The sequence below is a fragment of the Chiloscyllium plagiosum genome, unplaced genomic scaffold, assembly GCF_037043375.1.
Source record: "Chiloscyllium plagiosum isolate Xiang-an unplaced genomic scaffold, Cpla_swu_hap1 HiC_scaffold_14, whole genome shotgun sequence".
Lineage (NCBI taxonomy): Eukaryota > Metazoa > Chordata > Chondrichthyes > Orectolobiformes > Hemiscylliidae > Chiloscyllium > Chiloscyllium plagiosum.
In genome coordinates this window covers 34,235,311-34,260,940 of record NW_028270152.1, presented here as the reverse complement: position 1 = coordinate 34,260,940, position 25,630 = coordinate 34,235,311, and the positions used below count along the sequence as shown (strand labels likewise).

At 40.4% G+C, this 25,630-nt stretch overlaps 1 protein-coding gene across 3 annotated transcripts in view; it reads left to right on the top strand.

Moving 5' to 3' along the window:
- card19 (caspase recruitment domain family, member 19) overlaps nucleotides 1-24,803 on the top strand; it is a 70,851-nt gene extending 46,048 nt beyond the window's left edge. The window contains exons 8-10 of one of the 3 annotated variants that reach the window (XM_043708029.2): nucleotides 15,774-15,813; nucleotides 16,656-16,761; nucleotides 24,514-24,803. In XM_043708029.2, the coding sequence (XP_043563964.2) occupies nucleotides 15,774-15,813; nucleotides 16,656-16,761; nucleotides 24,514-24,626 (259 nt within the window). In that variant the 3' untranslated portion in view covers nucleotides 24,627-24,803. Of the gene's footprint in view, nucleotides 1-9,301; nucleotides 9,551-15,773; nucleotides 15,814-16,655; nucleotides 16,762-24,513 lie in introns of those variants that run through there. The other 2 variants (XM_043708038.2, XM_087994283.1) reach the window with 2 other exon arrangements.
- Nucleotides 24,804-25,630: the final 827 nt, after the last annotated feature.

Genomic DNA, 25,630 nt, shown 5'->3' with positions numbered 1-25,630 from the left:
CGGCTGTGAGAAACCTATGTGGAGTAACTACCTGATATATGCTTCCATGAATACTGCCAAAGATTGTTAAGCTGCACTTTTAGCACAGGGAAAAGAAAAGCTGGCACTTTGCCAGTGATTGAATGCTGTATGCTAAAAGCATTAGATAGTCTAATTTCTTGGTGAGGAGATGCAAAATAAACACCATATAAATACAGCAATGAGAGACCTTAATTGAATGTCTGATGAATGGAAATAAAGATAAATATATATTCAAATTAGGAGCAAAAGTAATAATAAATATTAATAATAACAAATGCCATTTAGAATTTAGTCTCTGAAGTCTGGCAAAGTGACACTGACCTACTCATGCAATATCTGGCTTGATTTTGTGCCTGGTAAAGCCATTCACTTGAATCTGCGTAGAAATAAATAGTTTAAAAGAAACAGTTTTCTAACTATTAGAACATATCTGACCATGTGATACTTGATCCATTCGTAAGGCCCCGTTCATTTTAATGTTGAAGTCCTTTTGTTGCTAATCTTAAATAACTAAACCTCATTTGACACTGGTTCTAACTGCTTGTAACTTTCAGCATTATTTCTCATCATGGCAGCTACCACATCTACTGGCATTCTACAGTGAATTGTTTATAAAATGTTGTATTGCAGAAAAGCTGGCTTATAACTAACTTTTTAAAAACCATCAGTTTCCAGTTTATCAGCACCGTGAACCTTGGCATTGCTGGAAAAGGATTGCAGTTTTATTATTACAAAACTGAAAGGTGCTGGTGATTTACTGCTGAGAAGATATTACTGGTTATTTTTGTAATTGAAAGATTGGGAGCTAATAGATATTCTATCTGTCTGATGTTTTTCATTAAGCTATTTCCCTCATTATTTGAACAGGTCAGGAAGCAAGAAACTGAGATTTATATTTTCAGTGATTTGAGCAACTAACATATTCATCTATTAACAAATAATTTAGTACTTCAAACTGCAGCTGAAAATCTCATTATGTTGTTGCAATTAAATGCAGGATACTTAGATTTTGACCGCTCAACAGTAGTCATGTAATTAGCATACTAAACATATCAAACGTTAAGCATTCTCAGGGCAGAATCATAATTTGTTCTCAAATAAAACAACCTAATTTTAAGTGATGACAGGGTTAGAAATATTTCCTTTGTGGTACCAGCAGTTTCATGTAGGTGCTACACAGGTAAGAATTTGTAAGGCTTGTTTGGAAAATCAAGAGTTTTAACTTGACTAACATCCTAATCAAGGATATGGTTACACTACAGTCTCACTCTGAGTGTAAGGCAAAAGAATCTTTGATTCCTGGCCTTTGTGATTTCAGGGAATTTATGTTGTACCACTGATCGTTTTGAGAAAGGGAGCTGTGCTATTAGCAAACACTTCACCAGACTGTTATTTCTCATGGAACACAGTTCTTGACTTGAATAAGAGTTACATATCAGGAAGCAGAAGAAATAAACCTAAAGCTTGTGTTTGCTATCCTGTTGCATAATTATTTCTTACTGGATGTGGTTTAACATGTTTAATGTTGAAATTGGTTCCTTCTTGACATAACTTCTTTGTGATTTATTGTGTTATAAGGCCTTGGAAATAGAATGCTGTCTTTAAAAATTGCTGCCTCTGAGGTAGCAGAAAATCCCATTGACTCATTGTTAAACGTTAAGATTGGTGAAACAAAGTGAATCACAGAGCATCAATAAGGCAGTAAATTTATTATGAAAACAAGAGCACTGTGAAATAGAAGGGTCATGCTTAATAATGAATAATGGCGAATATAGGAATGGAATAAGGCAGGAATTGAACAGAGTTGCAAGGTCGGATACCTGTCCAGCAACATGAATAACAGAATCTGGAAAGAAATCCAGCGGCATTGGAAAATTAATTTTACTAGCATTAAGCAAGACATGACACAACAGTCATGAACCTGTCAGTTTAACATATTCAGTGCTATCTATCTTGCTCTGCACTCCCAAGTGACTTTTTCAGCAGCATTCCACCATAAACTCAGTCCCTGACACAAGTGCTGTTGCAGTAACGTAGATACAAATCTCTAGAGTTCCTTACGTTTGATCTCGGCCTATGCCAACTGGCATGTTTGCAACAGAAAGACTTTAATACAGCTACCTGCATATGTTGATTTCTCAAGCTTGAAGAATGCATTATGATCAAATAGTTCCTGGCTGATTGCGATATCAAAGAGCTTTCTCTGTTCCTGGTACATATTCACTCCAGACCAGGTGCATCCTTCTTTATCCTGTTTTGTCTTTATCCGTTTCTTTTTTTCATTTTCTTTATCTTCTGACATTGTGGGGAAGCCAGAGTGATGTGGGCAAGTTGTCAGCTGTAATGATGGTGTTGCCCAGAGTGAGGACTCTTTGCTGCAGTGGCCTGGAGCATTGACCTAGCGGGTCTTTGTCTGCAATGGTGTCAGTGCCTAGAGCAGGGAGTCTTGATGGGGGGTTGTTGTGGAGGCAGTGCCCGGAGTAGAGACTCATGCCTGTGATATGCCTGAAGTGTGGATTTCTGCTGTATCCAGAGCAGGGATTTCTTGACACCCAGGACATCTGCAGAAGCCCTGGAGCTGTGTTTGAAAACCCCTTGTGCAGAAGATGAACTCTATTTATGTAGTCTCTTTTTATTCTTTTTGTAACTCAAAATGGCACCACATTGTGGCAACAAAACACTTCCCACTCTCTTTCCAGATATATGTAACAATAAACAACTCTATATCATTGCTTGTACTGTGCAATGATGAAAAATCAAATTGCCATCTGGAGTCTCATATATATAATCTTCAAGGTTAGTTGGCAGTTAATGGTGGGACAAGGAAGAGCAAGGAACTGTGAGCCACTTCCTCATGGAGCAAGCTGCCTTTATTGGTTCTAATTAGTTAGTTGCAGAACAACATTGTTAGTGTGCTAGAAACAGGTAATTTACCTTAATTCTCAGCTCAGGAATTGTGGCATAGATTTTAACTACTGAAAGAGGAAATCAACTTTCCCTCATTACTCTTGATGAGGTGGTGTTTTTTTTAAAATTCATTCACAGGATGAGGGTGTTGCATTTATTGCCCATCCCTAATTACCCAGAGGACAGTTATGAGTCAATTACATTGATGTGGATCTGGAGTCACATTTAGGCCAGACTGGGTAAAGATGAAAGATTTCTTCCTTAAAAGGACATTCGTGAATTAAATGGGTTTTTCCAACAATCGACAATGGATTCACAGTCGTCATCAGACTCTTACTTCCAGATTTTACTGAGTTCAATTACACCATCTGAGTTCAACTTAGACAGTGCAGCCGCCAAGTTGGTGGCCCAGTGCAATTTGGTAGCTCTGAGCAACACAACTTCTGATGGTCTGGGGCCAGCCTGGCAAGGAAAAAATATGTTGGACAGAATCTCAGAGCTACAGCCAGATGTACAACTAGGTTTATAGTCACACTGTGGGTCTTAGCAAAACATTATACCATTTGGAGTTAGATTAGATTTCCTGCAGTATGGAAACAGGCCCTTTGGTCCAACAAGTCCATACTGACCCTCCGAAGAGTAGCCCACCCAGACTCATTCCCCTACCCTACATTTACCCCTGACTAATGCACCTAGCACTATGAGCAATTTAGCATGGCCAATTCATCTGACCTGCACATCTTTGGATTGTGCGAGGAAACTGGAGCACCTGGAGAAAACTCACGCGGACACGGGGAGAATGTGCAAATTCCACACAGTCGCCCGAAGTGGAGATTGAACCCAGGCCCCTGGTGCTGCGAAGTCAGTGCTAACCATGCTGCCCCAGTGGTTTCATAAATCACTAAGTTATAACATTAATTGGTAGGACTATAAAAAATGCATACAAAATGTTCTGATTCATTGTTATCAAAATTGAATACAAAAGCAGAAAGGTAATGTTAAAGTGATTTCATTGGATTATACCTGAAGCGTTGTGTGGAATTCAGCTCTCCATATCACAGAAAAGATTTAGAAGCAATGGAAAAATAAATAAAAAGATATTTGAGGAAGTTACTAGAATTAAGGGAGTGCAACTGAAAGCTTTGAGCAGACTGGGGCTCTTTCCTTTGGAAGAGAGAAGCCCTAATACTGACCTTTCAAGTTATTGAAAGGATTCAATAGGATGAGTGTAGAGGAAAAGTTCCACTTGTGGCAGAATCCAGAATATGAGATCATGAACATAAGATAGCCACTGGCAAATAATAATAGGATTCTTTGCACAGTGTTTGCTGATAATGTGGAATGGTTGAAACAAATAGCTTGGCATTTAAGTAGCGGCTTGATGCATGACTTGGGGAGAAGGAAATAGAAGGACCAGGGGAAAAGCTATGAACAGATAATTGGAAGGGAGGACAGTCATGTGTTGGTTAAGGATCAGCATGGACCCCAGTTGAGCCGAATAGCCTGTTTGAGTGCTGAGACTCTTTGGGCTGCATTTTCAAATACCGTCAGGATAGGAACAGATATGTCTTCTGCACTGCCTTGAAAGCCTTGACAATGTTCTGAAAGTACGGTGTTCGGAATTGATCACAAAATTCCAGCTGAGGCTGAACTATTGTGGATGTTGTTATCATTTAATATCATACTAATGATCTTACAGTGTTGGAAATTTGCAGCTGGTACATTTGTGTAGAAATAACTTAGTCCACGCACTAAACAGTTCAAGAGGGCCATATGAGGGGAAACTGAATTACTATCTGATACCTAATAGTAAGACAAATTAGTTACTCTTGTGGTTTCTTCACAGATAGAAGGAGACCTTTTTTAAAAAAATTTATACAATGAGGGCCACACTGACAGGATCAGTATTTATTGCCTATCTCTAACTGTCTTTTAGAAGATGATCCTGAACCAGCTATTGAATTGCTGCAGTACTTGTGGAGTGGGTATTCCACTGTACTATTAAGAAAGGAGTTCCAGGATTTTGACCCAGCAACAGCGGAGGTACAGTGATAATAGTTTTAAATCAGGATGCTTTGTCTAGCATGCAAGAGAATTTGTAGAATTTCCCATACATCTGTTGCCCTTGTCTTTCTAGATGGTAGAGGTTACAGGTTCGGTAAGTGTTGTCAAAGGAGCCCTGGTGAAGTGCTGCAGTACATCACATGGATGATGTGTATTGCTGCCTCTGTGTGTCAGTAGTGGAGGGAGTGAATGTTTAAGGTGGTGAATGGGGTACCATTCAAGCAGACTGCTCTGTCCTGAATTGTATCAAACTTCTTGATTGTTGTTGGAGCTGCACTCGTGCAAACAATTGGGAGTCTTCCACCACTTTCCTGACTTGTGCCTTGGAGATGGCAGACAGGCTTTGATGAATCAGGATTTGAGCTGGTATTAATAGAAGCCTAAAAATAATTTGTTTCCATGCTCTTCCAAAAGTGCCACAATGCAGCACATGGAGAATAAACTAGAAAGGAAATATACATTGTTTTGTGTGGACTTTCTAGTTATAATTATCCATTAGCATTGCATTTTCGATCATTATAAATGTCCCATTTCCCTTTATAAGCCACAACTTTGGATTTTGCTGCTACTTAATTGCATTAGGTTACAATCATACTCTATAGTTTTTAGCAGTTCATTCATGATATTTTGCAGTGCTATTATAGGTATTAGGTGTATAATGACTTGTTTGTAATTTCTAATGTTTTTCATTCCAAAGATGCAAAGAGCCAAAAGCACGCACATTCTAAAACTGTTACTGATTTGTCATTTTGATGGTTAGATGCAAGTTGCATTTCCAACTTGAGAGTTTTAATTTTTGTGAAAGGATCACAGTTGTGATGGATTTCATTCATTTCAAATTTGTGACTAGAATTGTGAAACACGTTTCTTCAAAAACTATATTAATGGAGCGAATTTAGCTGTAACGTTTTTAAAACTCATTTTTGTATGAGCATTTCTAACAACGCCAGTATTTATTGTCAGTCTATGATTGCTGTTTAGAAGATGGTGGTAAGCTTCTTTCCCTCTATGCACACTCTCTTGCTGGTTTGCAGAATTAAATGAAAAATACAATCCGATTATTCTGCGCTGTTTTGTTGTAAATTAATCTGCCTTCAATAAACTTTAAGCTTTTTTTTAACATTATCTTTATGCATCTGAAAGCCAGTTGTATGCATTATGAAGAAGAATCATTTGATGTTAGTTACAAAATTTAGCAATTGAAACTTGTGTAATGCTTCCATATTTCTCATAATATTTATCACAAAGAACTGTAAAACTGAAATGCAGGGTTGTTTTTTTGGTCCTTTGTGTATTTAACTGTATAACACATCAAAACAGATTGCATTTCTGTAATTCCAAATAGACAATCAGTTTTTTTTACTGGTAGTCATTGATCCTATAGCATAGCATCAAAAGTTGATGTTTTAGCACTGTATCCATCCATCTATTCTTCAGCATGTAAATAATTTAGAAACTGTGTGATGGAAATGAATACTAAAACACTCAACTAAATGCTGCAGTTGTCCATTCATTATTTATTTGTATCTTTCTTGTTGCTTTTCCTTTGAACACTTGGTCAATATTTTCCCTGTCCTATGCTAATGTTATTTGTGCCACATGTTACAGGGTGCATGGTCTAGCACAGGGATTGCCAAATTGGGGGTTAGGATGCCAAGTGGGGTCACGAGCTGAGATTTTGGGTCTGAGGCTCTGAGGCAAGAATTGCCACCATGGTACTCTGATCAAGCTCTCACTCCCCCCTCCTCTGCTCTCCCAGTTCCCACTGAGAGATTGAGACAATTTTCAAGCCTTGTCATGGGGTCACAATGGGTGAACGTTTGGTAGACGCTGGTCTAGGATAACCTGGAAAAGATGAAATGAAATTCAAGGTTTGAGCATCCAGATTTGTACTGCTTTAGTTTATTTCTGCTTGTCATATTCTTGACCAAATATTGCTGATACCTTCTGCTGAATTGAATGACCTGCACCTCTTTCAATGTGGTAATTGCTGGTATGCTTTTGAGTTGGTTTATTCATTTGTTTTGTATTATTTTCTTTGTGTACTCATGTATGTCATATTGAATGGGTTGAAATGTAACAATAAAAAGCCTTTTTAAAAGAAAGACAAATGGTTTCACTTGTATTGATTCTCCTTTTAGCTTTCTTTATTCCCAAAAAAACATTTTAATGTATTCAATCTATCCCTGTGACATTTCTCATCTCTGGAACTACTTTTGTAAACATCTTCTAAACTCTCTGTTATGTGTTCATTTCCTTCATATAATGTGGTGCCCAGAACCACATACATTACACCCCCAGCTGAGGTCTAAAAGGTGTCCTGTACAACCTCTTTGCTGTTGCATTCTGCAGTCTTATCAATAAAACCCAGGATGTTGTCTTTCCACCCTTTCTGCCACCTTCATAATCCATGCACTTATACGCCCAGGTTTCTCTATTCTTGCATTCTGTTAAGAATTGTATCCCTTATTGTCAGTGTTTGCCCTGTCAAAATGCATCACCTCACATTTCTTTATATTGAACTTCATCTGTGACCTATCTGCCCACTCCACCAAGTTGTCAATTGCCTTTTCAGAGTTCTACACTGTCTTCCTCCGAGTTTACACGGTTTATGCCCTTCTCTGGTTTGTATTTCTTACGCACTTCAGTTTTACCTTAATCCCATATTTTTGTTCCAATCGTTTATTTTGCTTGTTGGAAAATGCAGTGGTCTGTACTTACTATTTGCTCTTGATGATGTCATTGTTACTGGATGCCTGGAGACCCCAAATTGGCATCAATTTCATACTGACATGGACAGTAGAGAAAACTGTGACACCAATCCTGTAAATCATCGTGAAAAGCTTTTTGATGAGGTTATCCAACAATTAAATTAAGCTAATTTTTCTAAACCAGTAGAAGCTTACAGCTTCAAGGATATTGGCCACTTTTTTGCCTCCCCTAAGTTAATGCTGACAGTAAAAAATAATTTCATCATTCCATCCTGTTAGATGTTTCTCTCAATATTGAGTTAGGTATTTTATAAAGAATTTCTCAGAAGTGTCCCTTCAAGGCATTTTAGGAAGAATTTGAAATGGAAACAATATAGTGGTGTTGGTAGTTAAACTTCCCATTTTGAACAATGATGATGGTGATGAATGCTCCCAGGTATGGTAATATGAATCTCTGTGGCTCCAAAGAGGATTCTGAAAGCATTGACTGGAATGTATATGGTGTATCAGTTCTAATAGTTGGCTCCTATAACTCAAATCTTTTTTCTAATAGTCACTGCATTGTTTTCTTCTCCAAGAAACTCTCTGAAGGTTGTAACTTATGCACAGGTGAACAACTTTCAGTAAACAATAATTCAGTTTAGGAAGTGACAATTAGACCTATTCAGAAATAAATGTACAGGCACAAAGCTTAAATAACTAAGTTGGTATATCACTGTTTCACTTAACTCTCAAAATATGTTATAGCAAGAAAATAGTTTGAAATTATTAACAGTTCCCTGAAGTATTATTTTTAGTTTTTCAGAATACATAATGAAAAACTTGTGAAATTAAAATATTTGCTGTATTGTATAGCCTTAGCTGCTGTTTTACCTGACAAAGCAGGGATCTGATGAATGAGTCTTGATGCTGGACAAAGATTTGACCCTTATGTGCTTTAAAGTCTGACTGAGATATAGAGACTAAAACAATAACCTTCACAGATATGAATATCTCCCAAGCAAAGGTATGAATGTAGCATGAAAACTGCCTGAGAAATTAGCTCATTTCAACAATTCAGCAGGAGAGGGTGAAGCAGGTGAATTTAGTAGCCAAGCGTAAGGAGGGGAAAATTGGCCAGGCTTCCATCCCTCTCCTGATTATTATCACATGATGACTCATCTTTGGCAAAAGGTCAACTGACACTCAGAGCCTGCTGAGCTGTACTTAAGTAAGGAATCAATACGATTGAAATAAAGGAAATTTGCTGATCAAGGAAAAGAAAGTAAGTATGTAAAATGAGCAGCAGATCTGGTCAACAGAAACTTTTCAGATGTTCATTTATTATGTATGTAACCTCAAATTGCAACATCTGCTTATCTAGAATCTTACAGCTGATTGATAAACATTTGCTGTCCTGGGATAACCATTCAATGACTGCATGCAAAATGTTTCATTTACCTGTGTTAGCACCTGTCACTTTTGATAAACCCAAAGCGCTTGAAGTGGGGAGTGAGGGACAAGAAACATTTTAAAGGACAAATATGTTAGTTCCATATTCAATAATTCTATGAATTCCATATTAAATGTTAACTAAATGAGTAAATTTTGTATCTTAGGAAGGAACTGATATACTGGCTACAGAGACAGACTGACCTTGGCCTTGGAAAGTCTTGGTATGGAAAAGCATGAGTAGCACCTTCAGCCAAACCGTTCAACTTAGAAAATGTCAATGACAATGTAGCCTTCGTGAGAGAAATCTTGAGAGACTGTCAAGAGATAATATTTTCTTCAAAATGTAAACAGTAATTACATTAATATTTTAAATTAAAACAAATCAATTATTTTGTTTGTGTTTTTATGTGTTAAAGAGGAAATGCGAAGTCATGGTAGAGTCTTTCAAGGGTTTCATCATTATTTTTATCTTGTTTGCTTTGCTCTTTTGCTCCAACTATGTAAAACTTTCTTTTTGAAAGAATTCCACTCAACTCTCTAGATTTAGAGGATGGCAGAATAGGACTCCTGTGCTGGAGTTCACCTGCTCTGACTGCTTTTCTTTTTCTTTTCTTCACCTCTCTTGTCTTTTGTTTACTTACTTACCTAGTCCTGAGCTTGGACGGCGGTGGCAGTGGCAAGAACCCAGTGTGTGTGGACCTTGAGCAGTCTCGAGCTGGGCCCAGGGTGTGGGGCCTCAGGCAGTTCTACAATGGACCACGAGTGGGCTCAGTATGGAGGAGAATGAGCCCAGCAAGAACCTCGTGTGAGCCCCTACTTACCTTTCTGGAGCAAGCGCAGGACCTGGAATCGGCAGCTGCTACATTGGCAGAGTCGAGGTTGGCCCAGCGCAAAAGATGGCGCCTGGGATCAACCATTTTGTTGTTGGCACTGGCGGCAGTTGAAGGGCATCACAGCAACATCGATGATGTGGGCCCAGGGACGAGAGACATGATTGATGTTGGCCGGTCCGGCGAGACTGCAGTGAGGCAGTGGCAGAGGAGTATCGGCCCAGCGGCAAAGATGGCATCTGAGGATCGGCAATTTCTATGTTGTTTGGGTCTGGTCGAGATGGCGGCACAGGTATCATTGATGTGATTTGTTGGCTCAGGACTGATGGACTCACGGCAAGCTATAATTTTCTTTTTCCTTATTCTTAAATCATTCAAAATAGCACTGAATCACGGGTGACAAATGAAAGTTTTTCACTGTAAAATACAAGTGACAATAAAATCAAAATCAAATTTAGGCAGAAAACAATTCACATAATTGAATAATTTCAGACCTAATGAGAAATATTTTAACTAAATATGTTAAGACTAAGAATCTCCAGTTATTCAAAGCTAAAACTAGGTAAGATATTGAAAGGTGGTTGTTTTCCCAGAGAATATGGGATATCTAAAGCAGACTGCTGATGTTTCTGGGAATGCTGATTGATAGAATTTCCTCACATGAACTGAACCAGTTTCTGGTTGAGGCTTCATATAAGAGGTAGGTGCGATATAACACTAATTATGGCCAACGTGGATGGATTCTCAGACAAGCAGGTAGCACATTTTATAACCCTTTAATTAGTCTGGGTTTTTAATTTTGTTTTAAATTTTCCAGCAGATTATTTGTCTTTTGGGTGAGGCAGGGAGTATATATATGACATCACAGAATCACTAAATGAACCAGTTTATCATGTCCTATTTACCGGTGATCCTTGAGTCACAACAGTGCAAAAAGGTGGCATTTAGTCTATTATATCTATGCCTGCTCTCTGTAGAACAATGCATTAAGTCTTATTCCCTATCCTATTCCCTAACTGTGCAAGTTTATTTTTTTCAAGTGCTATCCAATTTTATTTTGGAATTGTTATACATCTTCTACCACCCTCGTAGACACTGCATTCCCAGTCATGATCACTCACTGATTAAACATGTTCTTTCTCACATCCTCTGCACATTAGAACCTAAAGCCTTAAATTAGTGACCTCTAGTGCCATTACCAACAGCCAAAAGGAATATTTTGTTCTACCTTATCTAAACATGTCATAGTCTTGTAACCCATTATCAGTATCCATTGACCTAATTTGCTCCAAGGAAACCAACACTAGCTTCTCCAATGTGACTTTGTAGCTAAATTGCTCAGACCTGGAAACATTCTGAAAAATCTCTTCTGTACTCTTTCCGAGACCTTGACATCCTGGTGATGACCAGAACTGGAAATGATACACTAGTTATGACCACTAGCTTTATTTATTAACGTTCAGCATAGTTTCCCTGCTCTAGTACTATCAATATAGTTAAATATTCTATTCTAATTTCCTTAAAATTCAATTTTTGAATATAAATAAATTTTACTTTTCAGCACTTTGACAGTTTTTTTTTGGCAGTTCCTATCTATTAATTTATTTGCATAATCCATGTATGTGTATAATCTTTTAAGAAACTAACACAAGCAAATGTTAAATGGGCACTGAATTCAAAATGTGAAATTGCAGTTTTATAAATGTGCTGATATTGTAAATGTTGCACATTTGTTGGAGAAAATCAAAGTAAAAGAAAGAGCTGCTGTGTATAATGTTTTATTCAATGTAATACTCTAAATCAATCTTTGAGTCATAAAAAGCTCCCCTGTGCTTATTACTCCTAACCTTGACCTGGTAACATTTTAAAAACGTAATTATTTAAGGTTTGACAGTACTGGCACAGGAACAATTCATTTCCTACTTGAGCCTTGGTATAAATCATGGGCTCAAAAGGGATTTATGTGTTGTTACACTGCAACAACAGAATTACAACATTGACTACTGGTATGGTAATTACAATACTGTTGCTTTATCCTGCATTCAGCTTAATGTAATGTGCTTTGAGTGTTCTTGTAATTTAAGTGCCAATATATAATTGAGGTAGTTGCAATCAATGTTTTAAATGGAGAAAGTGTGTTTTGAGTTCCATGCTATCACCTTTGTTATCTCAGTCTGCCAGCTTTAATGTAAGGTTACTCACAGCTGAAACAAAGATGGGGAGGATTCCACTGATAGTTGTCAGTTCCAGCTATTGCTTTTAGTAGTACAACCAGCATTTCTTCTAACATTTCTTTTTGCTGCGTGGACCTCAGATGTATCTGCACTCCGATGGCCATGCACAAAAGCTCAAGAATCGCTTGACGGCCCCACGGTTTGGAGGGAATGTTGTTTATAACCAAGGTGCTGGAGGACTGTATCATTGCTCTCGTCCAAGTACTCAATGGATCACAACAGAAAATTAGAAATACTTCTAGTTACCAAGACAACCAATTAAATATTTATATCATCTTTTAAATAAAATGATCTATTCATCAAGTTTCATAAGAAACAATTATTATCAATACAAAACTTCTGCTTTCAGGTCCTAGTTACTCCTACTAGTGAAACAAGTGGAAATGTCTTCTCCATATCCATTCGATCCAGGTCTCTCAGTATTTGGAAAGTTTCAATCAGTTGCCCTGGACCCTTGTGCACCCCAATCTTTCTAAACTCTGTCAATCACAGACCCAGAGTCCTCAACTGCTCCTCACAAGACAAGTCCTTCATCTTTGGAATCATCCTTGTAACCTCCTCTCGTCTCCCTCCAAGGTCAGCACATCCTTCCTTAGATACAGGTCCCAAAACTGCTCACAATATTCCAAGTGCAATCTGATCAGAGCCTTATACACCCTCAGTAGTGCATCTCTGCCCTTATAGTCTAGCCCCATTGAAATGAAAGCTGATGTTGCATTTGCCTTCCTAACTGCCAACTGAACTTGCATATTAATCTTAACAGAATCCTAAACTAGGACTTCCTTTGTGCTTTAGATTTCTGAAACCTTTCCCTAATTTAGAAATTAGTCTATGACTCTATTCCTCCTGCCAAAGTGCTTAAACTCACACTTTCTAACATTCCATTGTTATGGAACAGCCTAAGCCTCCTCAAAACATGCCAAGGAGATAGTCTAACTTTTTCTTATTTTCAAGGTGTCAGGCATTGCATTCTAGATGCAATTTGATTGGTCAAACTATCAGCCTTGAAGCAAAACACACTTTATTCATAAAATAGATACAAAATAAAAAAAATTGACTTAACTGTAACTCTATCAAAATTATTAACAAAATAATAAACAACTCATTAACTGTTCCAGTAATAGTAACAGCTCATTATTACACCCTTGACAAAGGCTAATTCGGTAAAATTCTCCCACCTGCAATGCTAGCAGCAGGAAGAGAACTTCAGCTTTTAACAGAGAGAGGAATAAGAACTTCCACATCCAGCTTCAAGATGCCAGCAACTGTTGAAAACTAAACTAAAAGTCTTGGTTCTTTGAGAATTTGACCCTGCCCCCTCAGGCTGCTTCTATTTTGCCAACTTTTAAGAAAAAAACCCAAGACCTTAAACCTGTTTATTGACTTGAAGCAGACCACTGTCCACCTCTGCCTCACCCTCTCTTCATTAAAAAAAAGCCAGGACAAAATACACCGCTTAGTGTCATAGTATAATCCCGGTATTCCACCTGCCATTTCTTTGTTTACTTTCCTCGCCTGTCTAAGTCTTTCTACAGTTTGTCAGCTTCCTCAATACTATCTTTATGTCATATTCAAACTTAGGAACAATGCCCTCAGTTCCTTTGTCCAGATTGTTAATGTATAACATGAATAGTTATGGTCCATTGCTGACCCCTGCAGAATTCCACAAGACTGAATTGTCAGGCATGACCTCTCCCGATGAAGCCATGTTAACTCAGCCCTATTTTACAACGCAGTCCCCAAGTACTCTGCAATATCATTGTTTTTAAAGGACTATAAAGTCTTACCAATGTCAAGGTCAGGCTAACTAGCCTATTGTTTCCTGTCTTCTGCCTATCTCCCTTTCTTAAACAGAGGTGATCAACATTAAACATGTTTTGACCTTTAGGACCCTCCCTGACTCCAGTGATTGCTGAAAGACCACCACCAATGCCTCTACAATCTCCGCAGCTATCTTTTTCAGAGCTCTGGGGTGTGGTATATCTGAGTCCAGGGACCTATCCACCTTCAGACATTTCAGCTTCTTCAGCATCTTCTCCTTAGTGATGGCCACTATACTCACCTCTGCACTCTGACTCTCTTGAAGTTGCTGGTGTCTTCCACTGTGAAGACTAATGCAAAGTACCTATTCAGTTTCGCTGTCATTTTTGTTCCCCATTACTTCTGCCCCAATGTCATTTTCCACCAGTCCAATATCCACGCTTGCCTCTCTCTTACCTTTTATGTATCTTAAAAGAAGACTGAAAGAGTTTTTTTTACGTTACTAGCTAGCTTACCCTTGTATTCCATCTTGTCTTCCTTACAATTTTTTAAGTGTCCTCTCCTGGTATTTAAAGGCTGCCCTATCCCCTGGCTTCCCACTAATCTTCACCACATTGTATGCATTTTCTTTTGCGTTTTATGCTGTCCCTGACTTCCCTTAACAGCAAATGGTTGTCTTGTCCTCCCTTTAGTATGTTTTTTCTTCCTTGGGATGAAGTTCTGCCTTGCCTCCCGAATTATGCCCAGAAACTCCTGCCATTGCATCTCCACTGTCTTCTTCGCAATCCCCTTCCAATCAATGCTGGCCAGCTCCTTTCTTATGTCTTTGCAGTTACCTTTACTCATTGTAAGGCCATTACATCGGATTCCAGCTTTCTCTCAAACTGCAGGTGAAATCTGTAATACTGATGTCACCAACCCCTAGGGGGGTTCCTTCATCAAGTCTGCCTCATTACACCACAAAATCCAGAACTATCTACAAGCTGCTCCAAAAAACATATTATAGACATGCTACAAATTCCTTTCCATTTGATTTTTCCAATCCACCTGCATATTAAAGTCCGCCATGACTATGTAATAGTGCCTTTCTTACATGGCAATTCTTGTCTCTTGACTTTTTTCCTTTGCAGTTCCTCAACTCTACCCACACAGATTCTGTGCCTACATCACTGCTTGCTATTTATTTAATTTCATTTCTTGGCAACCCCACCCCCTCTTGTCCATCTGCCTGTCCTCTTGATACGATGCATATTCTTGGGATATTTAGTTCCCAGCATTAATGTCCTTGCAGCCACATTTCTGTGATACACACATTCCCATCCATTATCTAGTTCTTCACAGACTTTTCTCCAACTGGGTTAGATAAAACATGAACTTCCCACACCTGTCTCTTTCAACCAACTCCAGCAGGGTTCACTACAAAAACAAGCAGTTATCACTGGTCATGTGATTTCTAGAAAGTTTTATTTAAAACACATCTCCAATGTCAACAGTGAACTCCATAATTAGATCTTTCAAAGGAACCACTATAGTATTTCCACAAAACTTGAAATCAATTCCATTTTCCACATTCATCAAAAGCCATCCAAACAAATATTTAATATAAAGTGTCTTTGTTACAATTGTTGGCATAATTTGAAGATGCATTTTAAGCTTCAGTTTTTGTTTGGTCCAGGAGAAAATTAAATGGGAGATTCCAGCAAGCCCTACAGTGCTATGACAGATTTGGAGCGAGGCTTGGATAAATACTGTGGTTTTAACAAAGCATCTGGCTTAGTTGCCTTTCTGAACAGGTTTTCTTGATTTTGCAGGCTGCAGGAAATGGCAATGTCTAGTGGCAAATTATTAATGGTAAGCATAAACTGAGTTTCCTGATTACAACAATTCTAGATGATATGAAGTAGCTTTCCTTCTCAACTGTCCTTCCATTTATTAAAAGAAAGGAAACTTGGTAGCAAGAATATTGAAAAGCAGGAATTTCAGATGAAGGAAGTTCTCCAATTTTTCGAAAAAAAAATAGTTTTCAGTATGTTGACTTAATAGGGAATGGACGAAAATTCCAGCATTCCTGGTTGCTCGAGAGGTTAATTTTGGGCTTCCTACCTGAAGAGTTATAGCCTGTTGCAGTAGTCTTTGGAGAGATATAATTTGCAGATAGCTTTATGGCCATCCACTGCAGACTGGAATCACATAATCACAGAAAGGGACAGGTTGCTTTCTCAAAGGATATTAGTGAACCAGTTGCATTTGATGATAACATAATCATTACTTTACTTGCACCAAAGGTTTATTTGAGAAGTTTTACAATTAATGTCAAATTTTGAAACTGCCATAACGTGATTTTGGACTGTAGTATTCTATGTGATTTGCAGACCAATGACTAGATCAGTAGCAATCAATGCACAAACATTTCACAGGGAAAAACATCACTGATTTATATTTGGAAATATTATGATATTCATTTGACTAACTGATCTGCAGCTGTTTATATATTATTCCTACGAAGCAAAAATAATGATGTTAAAAATTAATTAGCCATGGATCACTTTGATATGACCTGAATGCATGAACGTTGTTAAGTAAATGCAAATTATTTCTTATTTCTTTCAGTCAATTCACAGAATCAAATATTACCATGTTATATAGCAATTCTAGGTATTTTCTCTAATCAACCTGTGATTTTGTTATTGCAGATATCAAGAGCAGGTGGCACTTGGGATACTACTGTACCAGTGCACCACAAGAGCCTTCTTATGCTGCAGTTCTTCCTCAGTCTTGGAGCTGACCACAATCCTGGAGGTGAGAGCCCCGCAGTAGGAAACTGTAATGGTTTGGATGGCTCAAAATATCACAACATGAACGTCGGCGATTGGGTCTCATGCAGTTTTAATACACAGTTTAGATGCTTTTATCTCCCGTTTGACCTCCTGAGCATTTTCAAAATTTACCTGGAGTTAATTTAAAATGTTGAGAAATAACTTAAGTACGTATATGACATGAATTCTAATAAGTAAAATGAGCCTTGTGTAACTTTCTGTGCATAATGATTTTTGAAAAAATTTTTTAAAAAAGAATCCCTTGCAATTCCTCAGTTGGTGGCGCAAGAGAGAATTTTCTGCCGCTGGAAATTGCTTTAAACCTGAGCCGATGCCCGTGTTTTCCGGGTGTCATCCCGCCCCCGCCCCCCCCCCCCCGACACACAGAGATACAGAGGATTGGTCTGTGGGTGCTGTCTGGACAGTCTGACTGCCAAGCGAAAAGCAGGAAGTAGCAGAAGTTCATGACAGGCTGTGAAATTAATGCTAAGTAAGATGTTTCTGTACATGGCAGCAAAAGGGCTGGCTCAATACGATGTTTGTCAGAGTGATGGCCCGGTTTAAACTAGGCAACATATTTAAACCCGATAAAAAGTTAGATAGTGTATTTATGCTGCTAGTTTGATGCTTGTACTGTGTTAAATATGACTCGGATACTAGTTGTTGTTAGTATACGATCTGACTATCTCGAAACGGCCTCTTTCTCTGGGTTGTACCAAACCCTGAGTATTTAGGTAGAACGCCAGTAATTCGTGTCCTGAAAATATACCGTGTGTGATAACCGACACTTGAGAATAACAGCACTGACATACATGGTACTGTATAGCATTACAATAGCAACACCCAGTCAGAGTATCTAAATGCAACAGCAATCCTGAATTCATAAGAAATAGGGGCTGGGCCATTGGGCCTATCAAACCTGCTTCGCCATTTAATACGATAATGCAAATTTGATTACGATCTTAATGTCACTTTCTTACCCTTTCCCCAGAACAGTTAACTCCCTTATTGGTCAAAATAAAATCGAAATTATTCAGTCTTGAATACATTCAATGACCTTCTCTGCGGATGAGAATACCAAGCCCTAACCCTGATTCTGTTTCCTGCTAATTAGTGAATCCTCTTTCTATGCTAATGGATCACCCCTAACAGAACAGATTTTTATCTTCTATATATGTCTATTGAATGCCTCTTGGAAATTCAGATGCACTACATGTACTGGAATTCCACAGGGATCAGTGCTGAGTCTCAATTATTTATGCAAAACAAACAATTGGAGACCTGAAATAAAAACAGAAATTGCTGCTGAAACTCAGCAAGTCTGACATCATTTGTGGCAAGAAAGCAGAATTAATGTTTTGAGTCTGGTGACTCTATCAAAACTGATAGCAGCTAGGAAAAAAAATAGTATTGATGCTGAAGACAGGCTTGAGGGGAAAGGAGCAAATAAGTCGAGCTAGAGCCCAGAGGAGAGAGAGAGATATGAAAGAGATAGGTAAACGAAGGGATTATGGATGGCAGGCCAGGACAGAAGGGAAGCTGAATAGATGATCATGAGAGTGGAGGGAAGCAGTGAATGGGTAGTCTGTATTGAAAGCAAATTGTGTAATGTGACAATCAGCCTAAGAGTGGGTGACAATGGGTTGGCTGTGCTAAAGTCAGGACTGGGGGGTGTATGGGTGATCTCAAGGATCTGTGGTGAGCCCTGATCAACATTCACTTTCAAGTGGCCTCCCCTGCTCATTGAATCTCCTGCTTCCCAACTCTGTCCTGCTCACTGCCTCCCAACCTGTCCACCTCCATCCCACTCACCATCTCCCCACCTCCTTCTATGACAATACTATGGTTTTAGGAGGTATATTATGTCCCTTTTTTTGTGTGTGAAGATCGTTTGAGACAGATGTGCAAAGCAGTCTGTACAAAGTTAATAAAATAAACAGCTTGTGGTGCCTTAGGGTTTTTTTAAGTTGGAACAATTAATGGGTGGAGGCCACAGACCAGGGCTTTAGTTTAGCTTTTGGTAGTTATAGAGTTTTGCAGCTACCATACATCTCTCCCTGCTACAGCAAAACACTTGTGTTTTCTCTGTCAGCCAGAATTTTCTCTGGATGTTTATTCCTCCTTGACTGGAGAAGCATTGCATGTGAGGCAATCTATTTTACTAAATTTGCTTTTTCCAAAGCTGTGTTTATGGGATGTTACTATATTGGAACAGCAACTATTCCAACTATTAAGTTTTCCAATAGAGGAAAACTTAGAGCAATTCTTTCTCTTGTTTTATTTTAACTGTAGTGTAAAAATAAAGCTGAGTAGCGCAAACAATTGAATTGCATCTGGAACACAGCACCTTTATATTTGCCTTTAAGTGCGATAAATGTTAGGGTCTAGGCCATCTCTTTGATACATCTGAAGGGAGTTTGGTCTAGTCCATACATTTTCCACTCGCCATCTCTCCACCTACTCAATCCTTCCCACCTCTTCCCTACGCACTGCCTCCACATCTCCTCACCTTGCCCCTACTCCATCCTCCCTCTATCTTACCTTCTCCATCCTCCTTCCATCTCCCCTATTCCATCCGCCTCCCCTCTCTCCGACTCCATCCGTCTCCCCTCTCTCCGACTCCATCCGCCTCCCCTCTCCCCGACTCCATCTGCCTCCCCTCTCCCCGACTCCATCCGCCTCCCCTCTCCCCGACTCCATCCGCCTCCCCTCTCCTCGACTCCATCCGCCTCCCCTCTCCCCGACTCCATCCTCCTCCCCTTTTCCCTACCCCGTCTTCCTCCCCTTTTCCCTACCCCGTCCTCCTCCCCTCTTCCCTACCCCGTCCTCCTCCCCTCTTCCCTACCCCATCCTCCTCCCCTCTCCCCGAGTCCATCCTCCACCCCTCCCCCGACTCCATCTGCCTCCCCTCTCCTCTACTCCATCCACCTCACCTCTCCCCTCCCCTGCTCCCTCCTCCTCATCTGCTTCGCCACTCCCCTCCCCTACTCCCCCCATCCACCTCACCTCTCCCCTCCCCACTCCCCCATCTACCTCACCTCTCCCCTCCCCTGCTCCCTCCTCCCCATCTCTTCGCTTCTCCCCTCCCCTGCTCCCCCCATCCACCTCGCCTCTCCCCTCCCCTGGTCCCCCCATCCACCTCGCCTCTCCCCTCCCCTGCTCCCCCCATCCACCTCACCTCTCCCCTCCCCTGCTCCCCCCATCCGCCTCGCCTCTCCCCTGCTCCCCCCATCCACCTCACCTCTCCCTTCCCCTGCTCCCTTCTCCCCATTTGCTTCACCTCTCCCCTCCCCTGCTTCCCCATCCACCTCGCCTCTCCCCTCCCCTACTCCCCCATCCACCTCGCCTCTCCCCTCCCCTGCTCCCCCATCTGCCTCGCCTCTCCCCTCCTCTACTCCCCCATCCACCTCGCCTCTCCCCTCCCCACTCCCTCCTCCCTATCCTCCTCGCCTCTCCACTCCCCTGCTCCCCCATCTGCCTCGCCTCTCCACTCCCCGCTCCCTCCTCCCTCCTCCCCATCTGCTTCGCTTCTCCCCTCCCCTGCTCCCTCCTCTCCATCCGCCTCACCTCTCCCCTCCCCGCTCCCTCCTCCCCATCTGCTTCACCTCTCCCCTCCCCTGCTCCTCCTCCGCATCCGCCTCACCTCTCCCGTCCCCTGCTCCCTTCCCCCCATCTCTGTAGGAATCAATTAGAAAGCGACAACATATTTTCTTTTTAATTAATTTTAATTTTGAATCTGTTTCACTTACTGGTATAGGAATTTAGGCCTACCCAGTATCCTATGACTGTGATCCCTAGCCTGGACTCCCTCACCATCATCCTTCTTGTGTTTATCCTGTTTAGTCCCGGCAGAGTTTTATCGACTTCTGTGAGATCCCTCTCATAAACCCTGTGAATATAATCTTAACCAATCTGGTCTCTCTTCATCTTTTAGACTTGCCAATCCAGGAATAAGATAAAACAATGACTGCAGATGCTGGAAACCAGGAATAAAGGCAGAGAGCCTGAAGGGTGGAGAGATAAGCTAGAGCAGGGTGGGGGTGGGGAGAAACTAGCATAGAGTACAATAAGTGAGTGGGGAAGGGAATGAAGGTGATAGTCAATGAAGAGGGTGGAGTGGATAGGTGGAAAAGAAGATAGGCAGGTAGGTCAAGTCATGGGGACAGTGCTGAGCTGGAAGTTTGGAACTGGGGTGAGGTGGGGGAAGGGGAAATGAGGAAACTGTTGAAGTCCACATTGATGCCCTGGGATTGAAGTAAGGAATAAGTCTGGTAAACCTTTGTTGCATTCTCTCCATAGCCAGAACATTGTTCCTTAGATAAGGAAACCGAAACTGCAAACAGTCCTCCAGGTATAGTCTCACCAAGAACCCTGTACAATTGCAGTAAGATGTCGCTGCTCCTGTAGTTGATTCCTCTCATTATGAAAGCCAACGTACCATTTGCTGCATTCACCACGTGCTGCACCTGCATACTTGTTTTCTCTTTACTTCTGGTTCCGTTAACTATCCGTTAATCCAGAAGAATTGTTCCAGAGTCAAAAGAATTAGAATTTTAATTTTACAGGGTATAATGCTTTAATGTAATTTTGTATTGAGAAAGCTCATACAGACATTATTTACAATTTTAACATTGGTTGTAATGGAGGGATCTGATCACTTAATGTTATTTCACTTGATGTTAGACTTTTCAGAACTGAAACATTATGCAAGATCTAAATGTCCTTGCCTTCTGAAAGTTATGAAGGAAATTCGGAAACTAAGCCTGTAATCTCTGTAGTTCAGATATCTAAAATGGTGATTTGATTGATTTTCTTTCAGTATTTTGAAAGGAGTTGTGGAGGGGATAGAACTTGATTTTGTGGGCTCAGCAGAAGTATTCCCGCTGTTTTCCTGGACTGTTGTTTGAGCAGTCTCTGAAGGGCACTGTTTAAACACAGCTCTGTTGCACCTGAAATTGACAATCAAATTGCTAATATTAGAATAAGAACAAAGAACAATACAGAATCAGGCCCCTCGGCCCTCCAAGCCTGCTCCATCACATTTTGCCTTTCCGTACTAAAACTATCTTCACTTACAGGATCCATATCCCTCTATTCTCTTCCTAATCATGGATTTGTCCAAGTAATTCTTGAATGCTGCTAATGTGTCTGCTTCTACCACCTCTGGCAACACATTCCAGGTACGCGCCACACATCTCTTTTAAACTTTCCCATCTCTTGCATCTTGAACCTGTGTCCCTAGTAATTGACCATTCCACATTGGGAAAAAGCCTAATTCGTTCCACTCTATACATGCTGTTGATAATCTTACAAACTTCTATTAGATTGTCTCTCAACCTCCTGCATATCAGTGAAAACAAACCCAGTCAGCCAACCTTTCTTCATCGATAAATAGATCTCTACAGAGCGGAAAGAGTCCATTCAGTCGGTCGAGTCTGCACCAACCCTCCAAAGTGCATCCTACCCAGGCCCACACTTTATCCCGGTAACTCTGCATTTCCCATTGACTAATTGACCTACCCTACGCATCCCTAGACACTGGACAATTTACAATGACCAATCCACCAAATCTGCACATCTTTGAACTATAGGTAGAAATTGGAGTATCTTACAGAAACCCACACGGACATGGAGTACATGCAAGCTCCACACAGATAGTCACAAAAGGCAGGAATCCAGCCTGGGTGACTGGTATGAGAGGCAGAAGTGCTAATGAGTAAGCCACTGTGCCACCATGTATTACTGGCAATGAACCCTGAATGACAAACTTTTTTAGATTAGATTAGATTACATTACATTACAGTGTAGAAACAGGCCCTTCGGCCCAACAAGTCCACACTGACCCGCCGAAGCGAAACCCACCCATACCCCTACATTTACCCCTTACCTAACACTACGGGCAATTTAGCATGGCCAATTCACCTGACCCTGCACATCTTTTGGACTGTGGGAGGAAACCGGAGCACCCGGAGGAAACCCACGCAGACACGGGGAGAACGTGCAAACTCCACACAGTCAGTCGCCTGAGGCGGGAATTGAACCCGGGTCTCAGGCGCTGTGAGGCAGCAGTGCTAACCACTGTGCCACCGTGCCGCCCACTTAAACCAACCCTGTCTGTCCTAGGAAGGTAGGATGGCTGCTTGCCCATTTAATGGTCTACATTAGATGCCCTTCACAATCAGCTGAATATTCAGTGTGCCCTCCTAATATTTGTTGTGGCTTGAACTGGGAAACCATAGATGAAAGTCACCCCAATTGTGTCAGAACTTGCTGGAAGAATTTTTTTTATTACAGTGAGGGTGGAATAAAAATGAAAGTACAAATTTTAATATTTGTTGCATTCAAATGCTATGACAATGAGAGGAAGTGAGGAAATGTTTCTTGACATATAATTTAATATGTTTTTATAAACAGCTGCCAGATCTTAGCTGTGGAATATGTTTTACATATGATCTGACACTAATTAACAGAAAATATCTTAACAAAATAGAGTCATTGAGTCAAAGAGTAATACAGTACAGAAGAGACGTTTCAGTCCAACTTATCTGTGCTAACCAGATGTCTCAATATCATCTAGTCCCATTTGACATGCCTCTAAATCCTCTGATCTTACACCCATTCCAAAACCTTTTAAATGCTGTAATTGTATCTGCCTCCAATACTTCCTCTGGCAGATTGTTCCATACATGCAGCAATCTCTGCGTGATAAAGTTAACCCTCTGGCCCTTTTTGAACAGGTTGTGAATGGAAAATATTTTATAATGGAGCTCGTATAATCATATGACACTTAGAGTCATAGATGTATAGCATGGAAGCAGACCCTTCCGTTCAACTCATCCATGCCGACCACCCGGCCCATATCTCTCCAAACCCTTCCTATTCATATACCCATCCAAATGCCTCTTAAATGTTGCAATTGCACTAGCCTCCACCACGCCCTCTGGCAACTCATTCCATACACTTACTGTGTGAAAAAGTTGCCCCTTAGGTCTCTTTCATATCTTTTCCCTCTCACCCCAACCTATGCTCTTTAGTTCCGGACTCCTCCACCCCAGGGAAGAGACTTTGTCTATTTACATTATCCATGCCCCTCATGATTTTATAAACCTCTATAAGGTCGCCGTCTCAGCCTCCAACACTCCAGGTAAAACCTATTCAACTTCTCCCTATAGCTCACCCTGGCAACATCCTTGTAAATCTTTTCTGAACTCTTCCAAGTTTCAGAACATCCTTCCAGTAGGAAGGAGACCAGGATGCACGCAATATTCTAAAAGTGGCCTAACCAATGTCTTGTATAGCCACGACATGACCTCCCAACTCCTGTACTCAATACTGTGCCCAATAAAGAAAAGCATACCAAACGCCTTCTTCACTTTCCAATCTACCTGCGACTCCACTTTCAAGAAGCTATGAACCTGAACTCCAAGGTATCTTTGTTCAGCAACACTCCCTAGAACCTTACCATTTAGTGTATAAGTCCTGCTAGGATTTGCTTTCCCAAAATGCTACACCTCGCATTTATCTAAAATAAACTCCATCTGCCACTTCTCTGCCCATTGGCCTATCTGATCAAGATCCCGTTTTAATCTGAGGTAACCTTCTTTGCTGTCCACTACATCTCTAATTTTGGTGCCATCTGCAAACTTACTAACTATACTTCTTAAGCATCCTTCATCAGACTAGGAATTTAAAATCATTTAATGTACAGTTATGAATTTTTTTGTGTCTGTTGCAGGAAAGAGCTGCAAAGATGCTCTGAAAAATGGTAGGCTATATTTTACAAATGAAGGAGATCTCTTGTTAAAGCAGATTATTATTTATTTGACAAAACAGAGCCTCCTGTTCTGAATAGTGGAGAATATGACAGGTGAAGATACATCAATTTTGTATTCTTTTTGTCCATCTTGTTTTATTGTTCAAATTTTTTTGTGTTATTGCACTATATGTACAAGTGAATATAAACTCCACTGAAAACTCATACTGCAGATGAATTATTACATTAAACAAATTGAAATAAAATATATTAAAAAGACATTTATTGTTTTGAGTTTGATTTATTGTTGTCACATGTATAAAGAAACAATGAAAAGCATTGTTTTGATGCTATACAAGCAGATTGTACTGTACAAAGTGCATCAGTGTAGCAGGACAGAATGTAGAATATAGTGTTATGGCTGCAGAGAAGGTGCAGAGGAAGAGATCAAAATTAGCATTTGAGCTCATTCAAAAGTCTGATAACAGCGGGGAAGAAACTGTTCTTGAATCTCTTTGTACGTGTATTCAAACTTACATCTTCTGCCTGACGGAAGAAAGTAGAAGAGAGTTTAACTGGGGTAGGAGGTGCCCTTAATTATGTTGGTTGCTTTCCTGAGGCAGTACTGGGAAGAATGGGAAGAGTCAATAGATGGAAGGCTGGTTTCCTTAATGGACTGGGCTGTGTTCACAACCCTCTGTAGTTTCTTATGGTCTTGGACAGATCAGCTCCTGTACCACGCTGTGATGCGTCCAGATAGGATGCTTTCTATGGCGTATCTGTAAGAAATGATAACAGTCTTGTGGACATGCTGAATTTTCTTGGCCTATGAGGGAGGTAGAGGCGTTGTGCTTTCTTGACCATCGTATTGGTATGGGTGGACCGTTGGTGATCATCACTCCCAGCAACTTGATGCTCTCGACCATCTCCGTCTTGGTACTGTTGATGCCAATATTGTTTTAAATAGTTAAAGTTGAGTGCTATTTCACAAGTCATTATTTCCTGTGTTGTAACCTTTGCAGGCGCCCAATGGAGTCCAGTTGTGTGTCTCATCTTATTTGTGTACTCAAAAGTTATGCTCAGCTCCATCTGCATGACA